Here is a 17,614-nt window from a genome sequence, read left to right on the forward strand (position 1 = left end):
GCTTTCCAGAAGCCAACCAAGTTCAATCCCTGGCACCCCATAAGGTCCCCTGAGCCTGCCAGGAGTGATTCCTGAGCGTACAGCTTATGGCAAGCCTTGAGCATCAACAGTTCTGATCTCAAACAAACAAAATGTATCTTGACATCAGTGATTTAATTAAATTTTTCTTATTTCCAGTTAATGAGATGAAAACACACACACATGAATCTTTATCCAGTTACTATTTAGAAGTGGTTTCCAAATATAATAATTTTACCTCATTTCTTCTTTTTAGATTTTTGTGTCCCTTTTTCAAAATTTCCTATGTAATTGGGATGGATTGCATCCCTACATTAGATTATTTGTTATAATGTGTGTGTTTGTGTATATACACACACACATATACGCACATGTTTGTATAAGGCACATCTGAAGCAGGGCTCAGGGAGTCCTAAGCTACCCCTGTTGATCCTTAAAATTATAAGTAGTATAACTATCTCAAGGACCAGTAACAGTCTGCACAGTGCCATTCAGGTTCCTGAATTGTATAACCTTTTAGTGTTATAAAAATTTATAATATCAGTAAATATTTTACAACTTGGGTAATCTTCGGTGGGCTTCACTTAGAGTTTGTTATCATATCACTTTACTGTTTTTTTAAGTTATTTTATATTGAGTCACTGTGAATTACAAAGTTATTCATGATTGCATTTTAGGCATACAGTGTTCCAGCGCCAGTTTCTTCTCCAGTGTCCACTTCACTTCATCAGCATACCCATTTTCCCTTCCATCCCTTCTGCCCCTTGGCAGATGACCCCTCAGCCCCAGGCACTGTGGTTTATATTACTCTCACTGATAGGGTATCACCATACCATTTTACTACGTTTCAGAGGAACCCCCTACTGCTTCCAGATTGACCCCTTCCCTCCAACATTATCTTGATGTTCTCTTTTGTGTCCTCTCTCTTCACCCCTACAATCCCAGCCCAGGGGCAAGCCCAGTAGCCCTACCTAGGACCAGTTCCCATTTTTAATATTGAGGTTTAGGTAGGAAAGTCTAGCAAATCATGAGTTAGCAAGTAAAATTTGACCACATGGCACAGTAGGGTTTTCTGTTGTTTGTTTTTAGTGAGATTTTTAGCTTTCAACAGTATCTCAATGAGGTTTTTAATTCCAATGAATGGAATCAATTTCTATAAAGCTCTAGGCCAAACTACTAATTTTATTGGCTCTCCTTTGTGATTGTGATTGTAAATGAAAACTCCCATAATAATTTGAAGTTCAAAGAAAAATTGATCTTGAGTTGCTAGCCTTGGATATGGCAGCAATGTTTAAATAATATACTTAATCTATATGAATACTGTTCTTAAACAGGGAATCCACTTTTAGGAAGTACTGATTAGTGATAAAGGTGCCATTGTTTTTATAAAATACACACTAGAAAACTGTAGATCCACAAATTTTGAAAGTAGTCTGATGGATTGAGCCCCAAAGATAGTTCAGCAGTAGAGTGCCTGCCATAGGTACGAATGCTGGTGTTCGACCCCTGCACAATCCCATATGCTTTGATGATCCAGTGACACTGCCCTTTGGGATCCTTGGGGCCACAACAAAATGTGCAATCTCTGGTGTACCATACTTTCTGTGTACCAACTAAAGAGTTTGATCCCCTATCATTCTGACAACAACAAAAAAGGGGAAGGATTTGGAGGTTGGGAAGTGAGAAATATGCACCTATTTTGAACTTAATTGCATAGTTGTAATTTGGGTTACTTTCCAAGCCAGAAAATATTTTGGAGATAAATGTTATTTGATACTCATTTGTAGATATGCATGTGTGCTTGTACATAGAAATTGCTTTTTTAATGTTTATGTGAGTAATGAAAATACTTGATTTTTCTTTATTATAGTGCATGCAAGATATGGGAAATACTAAAGCAAGACTACTCTATGAAGCCAATCTTCCAGAGAATTTTCGAAGACCACAGACAGATCAGTATCCTTTAAAGTTTCTATGTCATAACTTTTGAAGAATTAACTCATTTTTGCAGTTCTTTTGTCTTCTAGTGCTTAGGAAAATTGTTTTCATACTGTTCTTCATTAAAGATAGAACATTGATTTTCCTGTGATGTGCTTTCTATATAGCACTTGTAGCTCGTCATTTTTTTTTTAACTTCTTCAGTTTCATTTATTTGTATGGACTCTTTGATACCCTGTATCAATTAACTTTTGAGTTGTTTGAACTTTTCTTCCATTGATTGCTTTATTTCCATGAAAGTTGCATGAAATAGCAATTTGAGTTTCTCATTGATGAGGCTTGCAGCTTTATATGAGCTTAATGATTTGCCAGACTTATGTCCTTATCTGCTAGAGCAGGTGAACTTCTTTGTTTCCCTATTGTTCTTAAAGATCTGTAGGTGCTATGATTTGAACTTCAGATTCCCTGTTACCTGAGATCTGATCTGATTTGCCATTTTTCAACAAATGGTTACTCTTTATAATTTGTGCCCTTAAGATACTATTTCAGTGGTCATGCAGTGAATTTCTATTAGTCCTGTTTGAATAGCAGGGTTATTATGGAGCTATCAGAACCAACAGCCTTTAGAATTGGTGGAGTTAAAGGGTGGATTTTTTTTTTCTTTTTTGGGTCACACCCGGTTATGCACAGGGGTTACTCCTGGCTCTGTACTCAGGAATCACTTCTGGCGGTGCTCAGGGAACTATATGGGATGCCGGGGATTGAACCTGGGTTGGCCATGTGCAAGGCAAACACCCTACCCACTGTACTATCGGTCCATCCCTAAAGGGTAGAAATACTCCACAGACGATAATCTGCACGGTTCAAGTGGCAGGTAGCTGAGGGTTTCCTCAGTCCCTGAATCTAGAAAAGGGTGCAGGGGCAAAAGGTGGAAAGAGATCGATATAGGACTTATAAAGTACGAATTTGGGGTTACATGATTCACTTTCTGTTTTTATGTAATTAATTACTAAATGTAAAATATTATGACTGATTTTATTACTCGTCAACTCTTGATTAAAGAGCATATATTATTACTTTAGACTACTTTTGGAAATTTTATTTATAAGTTGAGTATTAAAAAAATTCATTCCAAAGGGGTTTTCTTTTTCTTTCATGGGGTACCGGGTGCTCCCTAGCAGTGCACAGAGGCCTTGAGGTGACATCAGGTGTTACTTGACCTGGCTGTGTGGGCTTGGCAGTTGGTGCCCAGGAGTTCTCAGCACGGTTACCATATTTTTCATGTTTGTACAGGAACCTCTTTTGTGATGTTGTTCAAAAGGCATTTGGTATTTGGCCTTTTTCGGTTCTCCAGCCCACTGCCTCCAAGTTTAGCAATCTAATATCTGAGACTCTTTTTATTGTAATAAGAAGCCTGGGTAGAGTGGGAGGTACGTTCTAGGCATAAAAGTTTAAATGATCCAAAATCTAAAGGTGTAAGGAAATACCTTTATGTTAAGGAAACATAACATTTTAAGATTTCAGCAGAATAAAATTGAGGTTTGTGGAGCAAGAGGTAAAAAAGTTTATTTAACTTTCCAGATTTTATGGATTTTCAGTATCATGTAGAGCGGTATGAGCCTCATTTCATTAGCCAAAGAATTGGAGGATTTGAAAGTCCATGAAGAATTTTGAAGTAGGAAAGCAGTAGAAGTCTTAATTGCTGTCACAAGAAAGATTAGATGGAGGAGCTCTTGGAGTCAAGTGATGCCATATAGAATTTGTATAACCCTGAAAATGAAGAGCAACAAAGATACAAATTAGATAGTGTGGCCTTGAAAAAAAGGAGCCAGGAAGATTAAAAGGAAATTGGGAAAGCAGGAGGTTGGATTAGATCAAGATTGGCGTTGTTCAGGAGGAAGGCACTGAGATATAACCCCAAAGTTACAACTTGAGTTATCATCGATGGGAGAGGTGAAGTTCATTTGTTGAGAAAAGGAATTCATTACCAGGTGGAGGTTTATAGGTCCGATATAGAAGTTACTGCACCATTGTTTAGTACCTTGGCCTGGTAGAGGTATCTGTTGCACACATAAAAGTACTATATCATTTTGGCCCCAAGATAAGATCTCCATATTGTTTTTGGGACACATGCAATGGTACTCAGGAGATACTCCTTGCTTGCTTAGTGCTCAAGAGGTTGCTCCTGGCAATAAAAGAAGCTTTCAAGTTATTTAACCTTTCATATGAGTTCCTATTGCTTACAGATAAACTTTGAACATATTTAGTGGACCTTGGTGTCCCCTTGTATCAAACTTATATATATTGATAGGAATTGTTTTGGTTTTTGGATCACACCCAGCTGGCCACAGGACTTACTCTTGGCTCTGTGCTTATGGCTCCCTGCTGGTGATGCCATATAGAGTACTGGGGCCCAAACTTGGGTCAGCCATGTGCAAGGCAAGTGCCTTACCTGATGTTCTATCTCTCCAGCCCCCAGGAATACCACTAGTTACAGAATTACTATTTTATGATCCTTTTTTTATTTTTAAAATTTTTTATTTATTAATGAACTGCCGTGAGGTATAGTTAGACTTACAAACTTCCGTGCTTATGTTTCAGTAATACAGTGATCGAGTGCCCATTCTCCACCCCCCCCCAACATTGCCCCCCACCTCTGTGGCAGGCCCATTCCCTTTTACTCTCTTTCTCCTTTAGGGTATTGTGGTCTGCAATGCAAGTATTGAATGGCCATCATGTTTGGTCTATATTCTACTTTCAGCACGCATCTCCCATCCCAAGTGGGCCCTCCAAACACCCTTCACTTGGTGGTCCCTTCTCTATCATGAGTCCATCTTGATGCTGACTTCTCACTGCCAACCGAGAAGCAAGTCCTGGTCTCTACACTCAAGCATAATGTAAATGAGACCAGATCTCACCATCGGCACTGCTCCCCCTCCACACTCCACATCGCCCGAAACCCCAATTCCTTGTAAATGTCTCGGGCCTCTTTTCCTGATCTCTAGTCCTTTTGCTTCAAAATAGCCCTAATGCTCTCTCCAGGATTTATATTGAACCTTACAGAAATAGTTAATGAGATAGTTATTAGTATTAAGTAGTTTAGGTATTCTTGCTAATGTTATTTTAAAATATTTGGTTCTTTTCTAGAAATTTTAGGTAGATGAGTTTTTGGTGCTCAGGCCTCTGCGTTCAGGGATCACTCCTGGAGGTGCTCAGGGAACCATATGGTTTTTCAAGGAACGAGCTCACTGTTCTATATTGCTCCGGCTTCAAGATGAGATCTTCATTTTGGTTTTGGGCCACACTCAGTAGTACTCAGGGCATACTTATTGTTAGTGCTCAGGGGTTGCTCCCGGCGGTGCTCGGGGGACCTTGTGTGCTAGGGATTCAGCCCAATCTTTCCACATTAATTTTTTTTTTTAATTTTGGGTTTTGTTTGTATTTTGGGCCACAACTGACTGTGCACAGGGGACCATATAGGGTACTAGGGATCAAATCCTGATCGGCGAATTGTAAGGCAAACGCCCTACCTGCTGTACCATCGCTCCAACCCTTTCATCCTTCCACATTTAAAGAATGTGCTCTATCTATTGGTCTGTTTCCTAAACAAGATGAGATTTTTATAGTGTGTCGTGTCAATACATTCTTGACTTACATGATTGCAATGAAACAAAAGCTGCTGCATTATGCCTTACTGCTCAGGAAGGAGTGCTCCCTGACTACTCCGGGTATGGTCTAAAAACCAATGGGGAAAAATTGATTCAGAGGTGAGGGAGACAGCTCAAGTAACAGAGCACACACTTAACGTGAATGAGGCCCTGAGTTTGGTTCTGGGCATCACACACCGTCCAGCCCTTCGATCTCTCGCAGCATCTGCATCAAATTGTCTTCTTCAGCGAGCCGCAGCACTGAGAAGGCCCCTGTGAGAAGCATAATATTTTTGTTTATTCACTACTAATTTATAAGAATTAGGTAAAGATTTCAACTTTAAATTGCTTCTTAGAATTAACATTATTCATATTTTGTGTAGTTTTTAAAATTCAAGCATACTTGGTTTTAATAGCCTAATAGCCTTGTTCTCCTTCTTGGAGAAACTGACAAGCTACCAAGAGTCTATTGCCCGCATGGGAGAGCCTTGCAAGCTCCCCATGGCATATTAGTATCTCCAATACAGTAAAAGATACATACATACCTCTCGGAGAGCCCGGCAAGCTACCGAGAGTATCCCACCTGCACGGCAGAGCCTGGCAAGCTACCCGTGATGTATTCAATATGCCAAAAACAGTAACAATAGGTCTCATTCCCTTGACCCTGAAAGAACCTCCAGTCGTTGGGAAAGACGAGTAAGGAGAGGCTGCTAAAATCTCAGGGCTGAGTGTAATAGAGACGTTACTGGTGCCCGCTCGAGTAAATCGCCGAACAATGGGATGACAGTGATACTTGGTTTTTTAAATTAAATGTTACTTGTAGAGCATTTACAAATTATATTTACATGAAATGTTCACCACTTTTTTGTTCACAAAAAGATAATCTATTTGTTTTCAGGAAGCACTTAAAAAGGGATTTGCTCTAAACAAAGCAAATAACTGCCAGTGATCATTGCCCATACATGATGCCATGTGTGAAATCTGGAGACAACCCCTCTATATAATGCATTATTACAAGCTTTAAAACAAGTTTACTCTCGTATAGCAACATCCCTTATGTCCATCTGTTTAGTAATGAGACACTGACTTAATGGTTTTATGAAGAAAACTAGTGAGAAAGTGAGTCACTTTTCTTTATTTTGTGAATCATTCTAAAGCTTAGTGTTCTTTAAAAAGCCTGACATCTCTGCACTTTTATTGATTTAAATATAGTTGTCTCATCCCTAGAAGCAAGTAGAAGCAAATTGAGTCAAATTTACATAATCTAGAATTTCACTGCACTCTTAAGATTTATTACTTTTTAAAAGCTTTGCAATTTACAAAAGTTATACATAATCTGCTGTGAAAGTTTAATTTCTCATGTGGGGTGTAGTAAATTATAAGCTGCATGTACTAACGCATAACAAATGTTAAGGTTTTATGTTAAATTTTTCATTATTAGGATGTTTTGTCTTATCTAAAAACTTTTAATTACTGTCAGAGTTCCATGAGATCTTTCATGCAGCGAAACTAGTCAGTAGTTCTCTTTTGAGCTTTTCAAAGTTTGACTGCTATCAGTAGACATTTCTGGAAATGGAAGGTTTATTCCTGAGAGTAGATATTAATTTGTCTTTTAAATAGTTTCTTTAAAGAAAGGAAAAAAATCTTACAATACAAATGAACGTATATTAAAACATAAAATATCGTAATGTTAAGGTTTGGGAGACTTGTGCCAATTATTTTGAGAAAGGAGAGCATTGAGGATGATAAATGAATTATTTTGTGTTTATAGACTTAGAGGATATTCTAGGTTATTTTGATGTCTTTTTTGGAGTGAATGCTATTTTTTTTTTCTCTTTTTGTTGTGTGGGTAGATGGTTGTCTTCACAGTGAAAAATCATGCAGTGTGTCCACATCCATAAGATCATCCAAAAGATAAACTTTAAAGTCTTAGTTTTTCCTTGTTAGATATACAAATATTTCACTTGGATTTACAGGTATGAGCAAACAACATTTAGCACTTCATATGTGAAATAGAATAAAATAGCTATTGCATTTTTTTTAAATCTCTGGATATTTGTGGCAGCTTTTTGATATTGTCTAAAATACACTCTGAAATAAGCAGCTTAGTGGATGTTCTGGGGCCCTTTAATATAAAAGGACCTACAAAGGTATCTTGAAAATGAAAGCATCCTCTAGGATTGACATGCTTCTTTAGAGATTTTAAAGAATTTATTATTAGGAAAAAAATTAATTGACTTGATTCACAAATGGACTTATGATTGATCAGCATAGATGATCTGGCATTCAGATAACCTTTCAAGCTTTCTCTTTTATAGAATCCCAAAGAACTTTTGTGCCTCAGTTTTAGTTTGTGGAATTACTCCTACCTGTAGGTTGTTTGAGGAGAAAAGTTGATAATCTAAAGTCACCTTTAAATGCTTAGGTTGTAGAAAATTCTCTTTAAAAATAGGTTTTCGGGGCTGAGAGAAGTGCAGCAGGTAGGAAGGGCATTTACCTTGCATATGACTCACGTGGGTTCTATTCCCAGTATCCGTATGGTTCCAGGAGCCACACCAGAAGTAGTGATCCCTGAGCACAGAACCAGGAATAAAGCCTTAGTACAGTTGGGTGTGACCCAAACTCACCCTCCCATCCCTCCTCAAATAAATAAAAATAGCTTTTAGTCATTCTTGTTAACAAATGGAATTGAGGACCAGGGATACAGATCAGTGGCAAAACACATCCCTTGAGTTTGTGGGGCCCTGTGTTTAGTCCCCAGCACTGGAAAAAGTAAAACGAAGATTAAAGGTGGGTAGCAGGGAGATGAATCTAGATTCCCTGTCTAATTGCCTTCCCTAATCCTGTCTGTTTGCTTTCATAGTGCCCTTTATATATACATGCAAATCATTTCCAGTGATTCCATGAAATCATTTCCTATAGGAATGCTTTCTATAGGAATTCTGCAGAGGGCATATATGCATTAAAAAAAGTACAATAAGTTTTACCTGTTTCAATTTTTTAAATGAAACTTCTCAAAAGTTTAAATCACTGTAACTAATTCAGATTGTTTTTGTTTTCACAGCCATGTGTCATAATTTTTATGCATTCACCTGTAGCCACTGTTGCTTTCCATTTTTATTGAATTCATATCTTCTTTCCAGGCTTTGTTTAGATCTATATTTTTAACTCTAAAGAGATGTATTTAAAACAAACAGGCACATCTACATGCAGTGTACTCTGTAAGTAAGATTTCTTATACTGAAAATACAGAGTGAACATTGATTAAATTTAGAGTTGGAGGCATAGGTGAGGGCAGGTGCATGGAGGAGGGTATGTATTGGTGGTAGATGATAATTATTGAATTGAGATATAAGCTTATTTTTCTGGAGTTGGGTTGGGTATTTTTGTTGATTGGGGAAAATTTGCTGAAAGAGGTAGATGTGTTTTTATTGTTTTTTTTTTAATTTATTTTTTAATTAGTGAGTCACAGTGAGGGTACAGTTACAGATTCACACATTTTTTGTTCTTGTTATTCCCTCATACAATGTTTGAGAGCCCATCCCTCCACCAGTGTCCATTCTCCACCACCAATGAACCCAGTATCCCTCCCACCCCCCCAGTCCCATCCCCCCACCCCACCCTGCCTCTGTGGTGGGGCATTCCAATTTGATATCTCTCTTTCCTTTTGGGCATTGTGGTTTGAGATAAGGGTATTGAGTGGTCATCCTGTTCAGTCTCTAGTCTACTTTCAGCATGCATCTCCCTTCCCACGCAGGATCTCCAATCACATATTACTTGGTGTTCCCCTCTCTATCTGGGATGACTTTCCCCCAGCCTGTGAGGCCAGCTTCCAAGTTATGGAGCCAACCTCCTGGTGTTATATACTACCATTCTTAGGTATTAGTCTCGTACTCTGTTGTTTTATATTCCACAGATGAGTGCAATCTTTCTATGTCTGTCCCTCTCTTTCTGGCTCATTTCACTTAGCATGATACTTTCCATGTTGATCCACTTATATGCAAAGTTCATGACTTTATCTTTTCTAACAGCTGCATAGTATTCCATTGTATAGATGTACCAGAGTTTCTTTAACCAGTCATCTGTTCTCGGGCACTCGGGTTTTTTCCAGATTCTGGCTATTGTAAACAGTGCCACAATGAACATATAAGTGCAGATGTCATTTCGATTATACTTTTTGTTTCTCCAGGATATATTCCCAGAAGTGGTATTGCTGGATCAAATGGAAGCTCAATTTCTAATTTTTTGAGAAGCGTCCATATTGTTTTCCAAAGGGGCTGGACCAGTCGGCATTCCCACCAGCAGTGTAGAAGGGTCCCCTTCTCCCCACATCCTCTCCAACAGTGATTGCTTTTGTTCTTTTGGATGTGTGCCATTCTCTGTGGTGTGAGGTGGTATCTCATGGTTGTTTTGATTTGCATCTCCCTGATGATTAGTGATGCAGAGCATTTTTTCATGTGCCTTTTGACCATTTGTATCTCTTCCTTGGAAAAGTTTCTATTCATTTCTTTGGCCCATTTTCTGATGGGGTTGGGTGTTTTCTTCTTGTAGAATTCAACCAGTGCTTTATATACCCTTGATAGGTAGATGGTTTTTGATAGAAGGAAAAAGTGGATTACAAAATTTTATTGCAGAAATAGGTGAGAAGGAAATTTACACTGGAGAATAGAGTAATTGATGTTAAGAGTCTAAGTTTTTTTGGGAAGAGAAATGAATAAAGGGAATACGTGTCACTGAAGTTTTGTTTTTCCTTAAGTTTCTTGTTTTCAGAGCAGTGGAATTTTTCATCAGAGACAAATATGAAAAGAAGAAATACTACGATAAAAATGCAATAGCTATTACAAATGTAAGTAAAATCTTCATCTGTATCATCAGTTGATGTTTATTGAATACATCTTAAGCATTTAACATACAGTGCACTTAGTCTGTTTACTGTAAAAGTATACTAGTTGCATAATTGAAAAAATTATGTTGAAATTAATAGGTTCTCACAAAACAAACTCTAAAGTATGGAGCATAGCTATGACTATAGTAACTGCCTTAGTAATAATATTGAGTTTTACTAAAAGTGTTTTGAATATGAAATTAGCTGCCGATGGTGAAAATGGGAGTAAAAAAATGATAGATTCTGGAAATAAAAAGGAAAATAAAGGGAAACTAATTTTTCCCTGTTTTGGTAGATTTCTCCAAAACTTATTAAAACATTATAGAGTAATCAGTTTGATTGGTTATTATCAAATATTTTGGCACCTGGTAGTTTTAATCTTGCTATAATGAACATTATTCCTCTTTTTTTAATTAAAATTTCCTATCCAATGTAATTACAATTTAAGACAATATATTGTTATACTCATACTTTTGGTGTATGGATTTTGGATTAATAAGCTCTAAGATAGTATATTTGTCATCTGTCAAACAATTTAGAGGTAAGGCATTTAAGCTGGGTTTTCTCCTTGGTCCTATTTGATAAATTTATAAATTTAAAGTACTTGACCTGGATTGAACCTGGGTCAGCTGCTTGCAAGGCAAGCACCCTACTCTCTGGCCCCTGGGAAATTATTTTTGAATGAATACTATTGTTACGGAATTTTGTTTTCCCTTGGGTATGATAATTGAAATAGAATTTTTTTTTTATTTCTGGTGATTAACCTCACATGTGTGAGGCGTATGCTAGTATTATGGCGTTACCTCCCTGGCTAAGAATTTTTTCATTTTTTAAGAGATTTGTATTGGAATAAAATATTTAGGGAATAAGTATCATAATATCTAAAGAACCTGGCAGCTCCATGTGTATAGCATGGCGTGACAACTGAAAAAAATTATAGAGGTATGTATTTCATGACTATATTTTATAGGTCTTAAGGTAGAAATTTCAAGGATTGTGTGCCCATGTTCTTATTGTTAATTAATAAAAATTTTGAAAAGTTTTCATACCATAAGTCATTTAACCCATGGGAATATGTGTAGTAGCAAAATAATGATTTTAAAAAGTTTGTATGCAAACAGCTTTTAATGTTGGTAGTCAGTTGCCAGTAACTGTTCTTTTCCTTTTTTTTTTCCGGCTTTGGCTTTGGCTTTGGCTTTGGCTTTTTGGGTCACACCCGGCGATGCTCAGGGGTTCTGCACTCCTGGCTCTGCACTCAGGAATCACTCCTGGCAGTGCTTGGGAGACAGTATGGGATGCCAAGGATTGAAACTGGGTTGGCCTCATGCAAGGCAAAAGCCCTCCCCGCCTGAGCCAGTAACTGTTCTTATGTATTACTGAGAATTATATATTTGTATCCAGTGCAGTCTTCATTAAAATAACATTTCTTATCACTTATTAAGGTCCTGGTCCTAGGATATTAAAACAAAGAAGGCATTACCTTTACTTTCAGAGATACAGTTTCGTAATAATATATGACTGCAGCACTGTGTAGCACTGTTGTCCCATTCGTCGATTTTGCTTAAGCGGGCACCAGTAACATCTCCATTGTGAAACTTACTGTTTTTGGCATATCGAATTCGCCACAGGGTACCTTGCCAGGCTCTGCCGAGCAATGGGATACTCTCGGTAGCTTGCTGGGCTCTCCGAGAGGGGTGGAGGAATCAAACCTAGGTCTGTCTCGTGCAAGGCAAACGCCTTACCCACTGTGCTCCAGCCCAATATGAGACTAGGACCAGAGAAATATTGCAGGAATTAGGGTGCTTGTCTTGCATTCAACCTGCCTTGGTTTGAATCCCTGGCACCCAGTATGGTCCCCTGAGCACCTCAAATCACTTCTGTAGCAGAGAACCAGAAAGAGCCCTTGAGTACTGATGGATGTGACACAACCTTCCAACCCCCACAAATTAGCATGCAGAGAAAAAAAAAGACAAGTATCATATAAGTGAGGAGCTTAACGGATACTAGGACACTAAGGGAATATTTCATGGAGGCAGATTGAATTGGTTATTCTAATAAATGTGACTTTGGTCTTGATATGACTATTATCCTATTAAATTGTTCTAAATTGTTTCACCTTTGTAGTTTTTGTGCCTTATTTAAAATTTTTTTCCCTCTCATTCCTGTTTCACTGTCACTTTTTCAGTACTGCAAGTGCTGACTGCTGTTTTCTTATTTTAAACAATGGTTAAGAGCTTGAAAGTAAACCTGTTTGTGTAATATGGTAGTAATTTCTTTATTTTTTTCTTTTCTCTCTCTGTCTCTCTCTCTCTCTCTCTTTCTCTCTGTCTCTCTGTCTCTCTGTCTCTCTGTCTCTCTCTCTCTCTCTCTCCCTCCCCTCCCCTCTCTCCTCTCTCCTCTCTCCTCTCGGTGCCAGCATGGAACCAGGACCAAAACATGTGAAGCATACACTGTCACTAAATCATATCCCAAACCCAATTTCTTTCTTTTTTTTTTTTTTTGGTTTTTGGGTCACACCCGGCAATGCACAGGGGTTACTCCTGGCTCATGCACTTAGGAATCACTCCTGGTGGTGCTTGGGGTACCATATGGGATGCTGGGAGTCGAACCCGGGTTGGCTGTGTGCAAGGCAAACGCCCTACCTGCTGTACTATTGCTCCAGGCCCCAAAACCCAATTTCTTAACCCTCACATCCAAGCTATTGGATAGCACTGTCATCCTGTTGTTCATCGATTTGCTTGAGCGGCACCAGTAATGTCTCCATTGTGAGACTTGTTACTCTTTTTGGCATATTGAATACACCACGGGTAACTTGCCAGGCTCTGCTGTGGCGGGCAGGATTCTCTGGGTAGTTTGCAGGAATCTCTGGGCTCTCCGAGAGGGACGGAGGAATTGAACCCGGGTTGGCAAGGCAAACGCCCTATCCATACATCTATGAACCTAAGCTCCACAGGAGTCCACTATGTAGAGTTTCGTGAAAGGTCCTAGGGGGGTACTTCTACCCTTGTTCTGTTGGTTTGTTGGTAATTGTGAAGAGTGGCTTTAGCGATGTGTTGATAAATGTGGGCTCTGGTTATAGAAGCACAGTGCTTCCAGAGAAGGCAGGGAGAGTAATGTGTGCTGTTTTATGGACAGAGCTTGAATTACAGGCCACATGGTTTTGATTGCTGGGTAACATTGTAATTATGAATTAAGTGAGAGATTTAGAGAAGAAGAGCAAGTTTCAGATAAAGAAAAAAGGAAGATATGCTTTAAGTGTGTAAACGATTTTGTTCCAGAAATTTTACTGGTTTGTAGTCTCAAAAAACTACATCTCACAAAGTGAATGCATGATGCTGGACACCAATACGTGTGTCTCTTATCAGCCCTCAGTACCTCATTATTGAGATCTGCACCAGCCTGTCATTTTGAAACTAGATAGATAGGTAATGACAGAGTGGTTCAAGTTCACTTGAATCTCTCCTTCTGTGATTTGTTTTTTCAGTCATGCAGCAAGCAAACATTGAATGCCTATAGCATGTTCAAGGCACTGAATCAAAATGGTATCTTTGTCCAAAAATAGTTTACTCTCAAACATTATCAGCATATAATTTACGTGTGCAGTGAGCTATATTATAATGCAGAAGGTTAATAATTACAAAAGAATCAAGATGCTGTGGAAACATAGAATTAGGTAACACTAGTTTTCATTGGAAAAGTTCTTAAAGGAATAACATTTGAAATTATTCTTAAGGATAAATTAGGATTTCAGCAGAATTAAAGAAGATTGTTTTGAAAATGTAGGAAGGTTATTTCAGCTAAAGGGATAGTTTTTATTCCATCTTTGCCAAAGTGAGATGAGGCAGAAGAATTCAGGCACATTGTTTGGTATTAGGTCTGATGAATAGTTCACAAGGCCCTTGATACCAAAGGCTCTCAAAGTTGATTGCATATTGGAATCATCTGAAAAGACATGAAAATAGTGAATCCTAGGCCCACCATTGAGCATTCTGTTGAAATTTTATGGTTGTAACTGTCAACTATGTTATTAGGAATATTTAAAAGACATTAAGAATTCTTAAAGCTGGAATCAGTGATAGTACAGTGGGTAGGGTGTTAGCCTTGCACGTGTTGCACGTGGCCGACCTTGGTTCCATCTCTGGCATCTCATATGGTCCCACTAGCCCTGCTAGTAGTGATCCCTGAGTGCAGAGCCAAGAGTAATCCCTGAGCACTGCCAGGTATTCCCCCTCCCTTCAGCCCAAAAGAAAAAGAAAAAAAAAGACTTAAAATCTCTATAGATGATTCAAATAAGAAGGTAAGTTTGGGTTGGAATGATAGCACAGCAGGTAAGGTGCTTTCCTTGCACCCAGCTGACCTGGTTCCATCCCTGGCACCCCATGTGTTTTCCTGAGCACCACCAGGAGTGACTGGAGTGTAGAGCCAGCAATTATGTGGGGGACTTTCATGCCAGAATGCTCAGTATTTTCCACCTCTTTTTTTTTTTTGAAGTAAGGAATGGTTGTTATTGTCATTATTTTATCATTTAAAAAATTGTAACACTTAGTTTCTTCAAACAATACCGATTTAGTTTTTTTAACAGTACAGATATACTGTTTTAGAGTTTCCACAGGTTTTTTTTTGGGGGGGGGGCAATGCACAGGGGTTACTCCTGGCTCTGCAGTCAGGAATTACTCCTGGTGGTGCTCAGGAGACCATATGGGATGCTGGGAATTGAACCTGGGTCGGCCGCGTGCAAAGTAAATGCCCTACCCACTGTACTGTCACTCTAGCCCCAAGTTTCCGTAGGTTGAGTCTGGATATGGGACAATTGGGATTTCAGATTAACCTATCCCTATACTGAAAATCAAAATATTGGCTAGGGGAGTGCGATCTTAACTGAGGCTTAAAGTCACCTTCCAAGATTATGGTTGTTGTCAGAATTTAGTCCATTGTCATAATATGACTGAGCTCCTGTATTCTTGGATACAGTCCACTGTTAATTCCTAGGGGCTACTACCCAAGCCATATCTTCTTACAACATAACAGCTGCTTTTAGGATAGTTAGAAAATTTCTTGGATATTTCAAATTTCTTATTTTAAAAAGGGACTGGCCCCATTAAGAATTGATCTGAATAGGTCGTGAAAAGCCAGTATAATTCCAGTTTTGATTATTACACCACCAACTATTTGTAAATCTTATTGTATCTGGAATATTCCTTCACCTTTCTCATATAAGAACATAAGGGAGGGAACCCATTTTTATAGTCTCATTTATATTCAAGGAGAGAACATTGTACAATTTTATTATAGTAGTAGGTGTAAAATTTTGGTGGCCATCTTATAACCTTTACCCTGGAGTTAGAGAATAAGTCTGTTCTCTTGCCTTTGTTTCAGAATTGAACAAGTTAGTTGGGAGAAATTTGAAAAGCTTTTGGATATAGAAATTTATCCTGTTTGGCCTCCAACCAACCTCTGTTTAGCCAGTAGTAAATCCCAATTAGAAACACTGATAAAGTGAGTTTCTAGGAGGTTTAGCAATCATGAGTAGATGAGACTAAACTCTTCCTTGCCCTTTTACATAATTATTTCCTTCCTCCTTTCCCATATATATTTTCATCTTCTCATTTTTATTTGCCATGATAATGATCAAGAGCAAAAAGAAAACTTATAGCAGTTAAATATATCTGTGACTAATACTGACCTCCTAACTTTCAGAGTTTTAGAAAAACACTTAATTCTTGGGAACTGGGAGCTTTAAAATGATCACTCAGTTTCTCTTGTTTTAGTTTATCATACATTTATAGCATCCTTTACCACTTCTCATCCTTCAGAAGTAACCTCTTCAACTTGAGTACATGCTTGAGTTTGCAGCAACAATTTAAATTTCATTCCCCAATGAATTTCATATGAAATTTTCCAATCAGTTGCTTTTGGAGTTTCAATATTAAAGTTTGAAAACTAATTTTTACTGTTTTTACATATATAAGCTTGTATTATAACAAAATATTTCAAATTAGAAATTAAGTAGAACAGTGCTCTGTTTTGAAATTGATAAATCATATATCACTTATATTTTATGGTGCTCTGTTTACAGTTAACAGATGATTATGTAATGAACTGTTACATGAACTATAATTTTAAGACTTTTGAATTTCTGTGAACTTTAGTTATTCCTCAAAATAAGAATAAGAAACTTGGATGTGTCACCTATAGAATTATTGATAGTATTTGCAGATTTACTGTTTCAGAAACACGGTACTACTCCTACCACCAGACTCTAAGTGTTCCTCCATCACTGAGTCGAAGTTTTTGTTTCCAGTGAAATGATGAACAATAATAATTATTGAAATTGAGCCTTTTCTCCCTTTGAGATTGCTCTCTCTTACTCTTCTGTTACTGTAACACTCTGATATTTGTGACATCTGAGGTACTGGGTGCTAATGATGGTGAACAGCATAGATACAATAGCTAGCAGTCTGGAGCATTTCATTTGAACAAAAACAACTAATGACAAATTGCCAGATCTTTACAAAGCTTATGTTTTTTTTTCTACTACTGAAAAGTGTAACATAAGTTGCTTTTGTAGAACCTAAAGCAGCTCTTTGACTCAAGGGGGTGGGGTGGGGATGAAATAATACTCTTGAAGGAGGTAGAAAAATGCAAAAATTAAGTATGGGTAGAAAATGATAGAACTGTGAATGTTTTAAGCAGAGGAAATAGCAGGAGCTAAGGACCCCTAGAGAGAGGGAAAGCAGACTAGAGGAAAAGCTGGAACCAGGAGGGAGGTGGGTGACTAGATGACAAGTTAGCTGAGGCAGTGAAAGGTAGAGAGATAAGGTAAATGAAAGCTTGTGGTCTAGCTAAGTGCTTGGACTGTTTATAAATGTGTGTGAAATATTTGGGTTCTCTAAGAATATGTTGTGATGAACATAAGCATGACTTAGGGCAAGGAAACCGTTACGAGTACTAAATCCAGGTGATATATGATGGTACTTTCCTACTAGAATGGAGTCATGGTATGAGTACTGATTTTGAGAGATTTAGGAACAAAGTTTGCACAACTTGTTACTCTCCCTCTCCCCCATTTTCATTTCTCCTCCTTCCTGCTCTTATGTTGTTCCTGTCTCTGTGTAGTGTACTTTAT

At 38.1% G+C, this 17,614-nt stretch overlaps 1 protein-coding gene across 5 annotated transcripts in view; it reads left to right on the forward strand.

The window, feature by feature from the left end:
• The window catches only part of SMAP1 (small ArfGAP 1), a 132,903-nt gene that overhangs the window by 61,619 nt on the left and 53,670 nt on the right, over positions 1-17,614 (forward strand). For all 5 annotated transcript variants that reach the window (XM_055134708.1, XM_055134710.1, XM_055134707.1 and 2 more), the window contains exons 3-4: positions 1,889-1,974; positions 10,374-10,449. In XM_055134708.1, coding sequence (XP_054990683.1) covers positions 1,889-1,974; positions 10,374-10,449 — 162 coding nt within the window. The remainder of the gene's footprint in view (positions 1-1,888; positions 1,975-10,373; positions 10,450-17,614) is intronic.

This window comes from Sorex araneus, chromosome 4, assembly GCF_027595985.1.
Source record: "Sorex araneus isolate mSorAra2 chromosome 4, mSorAra2.pri, whole genome shotgun sequence".
Lineage (NCBI taxonomy): Eukaryota > Metazoa > Chordata > Mammalia > Eulipotyphla > Soricidae > Sorex > Sorex araneus.